This window comes from Diaphorina citri, unplaced genomic scaffold, assembly GCF_000475195.1.
Source record: "Diaphorina citri unplaced genomic scaffold, Diaci psyllid genome assembly version 1.1 scaffold1474, whole genome shotgun sequence".
In the NCBI taxonomy this organism is placed as follows: domain Eukaryota; kingdom Metazoa; phylum Arthropoda; class Insecta; order Hemiptera; family Psyllidae; genus Diaphorina; species Diaphorina citri.
This window is the reverse complement of record NW_007378900.1, coordinates 1-586: the sequence shown is the minus strand read 5'-3', so window position 1 is coordinate 586 and position 586 is coordinate 1. Positions and strand designations below refer to the sequence as shown.

Below are 586 nucleotides of genomic sequence, written 5' to 3'. Positions count from 1 at the left end.
TTTTTTTTTTTTTTTTTTTTTTTTTTTTCAAATTTTGTGGTCATGCTAAAAAAAAGCCAGCCGTTTCGAGAACGAACCTTGTTTGTTTGGCATAAAATCCGCCCCAGGCGGGAATCGAACCCGCGGTCTGTCTAGCGCGTACAAGGCAGACGCGCTACCTTCCAAGCTGTCGCGATCATTATTATTTTGTCGATCTTTTGTATTGAATATTGATTAATTGAATGTTTTTTGATTTCAGTATTTGATTTGTGGAGCTCAATGGTGATCTCTAGTCCCGCTCATAATATACCTGAAGATCCTGACGATATGTGACCAAGCTAAACATCTCGACATACAGTCAACTCCTATGCCTAATCTGCCCAGATACCTTTTTACCAGCGGCTATTGCACGTTCAATACGTCTGGATCCGATAAAATTGATCAATTAGACAATACGTTGAATTTGACAGTTCCTGGAACACTGAAGTTAAGCAACGCTGTGCGTGGTTGGTATCCTCTTAGGTAATCAATAATTTGTACTCATTTTTCGATTGCAAATATTTCAACGGGTTACTTTCTGGTGTTCTCGTGTTGACCCAGCACCTAA

At 39.6% G+C, this 586-nt stretch overlaps 1 protein-coding gene across 1 annotated transcript in view; it reads left to right on the top strand.

The window, feature by feature from the left end:
* Positions 1 to 422, top strand: part of LOC103516056 — an 11,198-nt gene extending 10,776 nt beyond the window's left edge. The window contains exon 4 of the mRNA XM_026828570.1: positions 239 to 422. Coding sequence (XP_026684371.1) covers positions 239 to 312 — 74 coding nt within the window. The 3' untranslated portion in view covers positions 313 to 422. The remainder of the gene's footprint in view (positions 1 to 238) is intronic.
* The last annotated feature ends 164 nt before the right edge of the window (positions 423 to 586 follow it).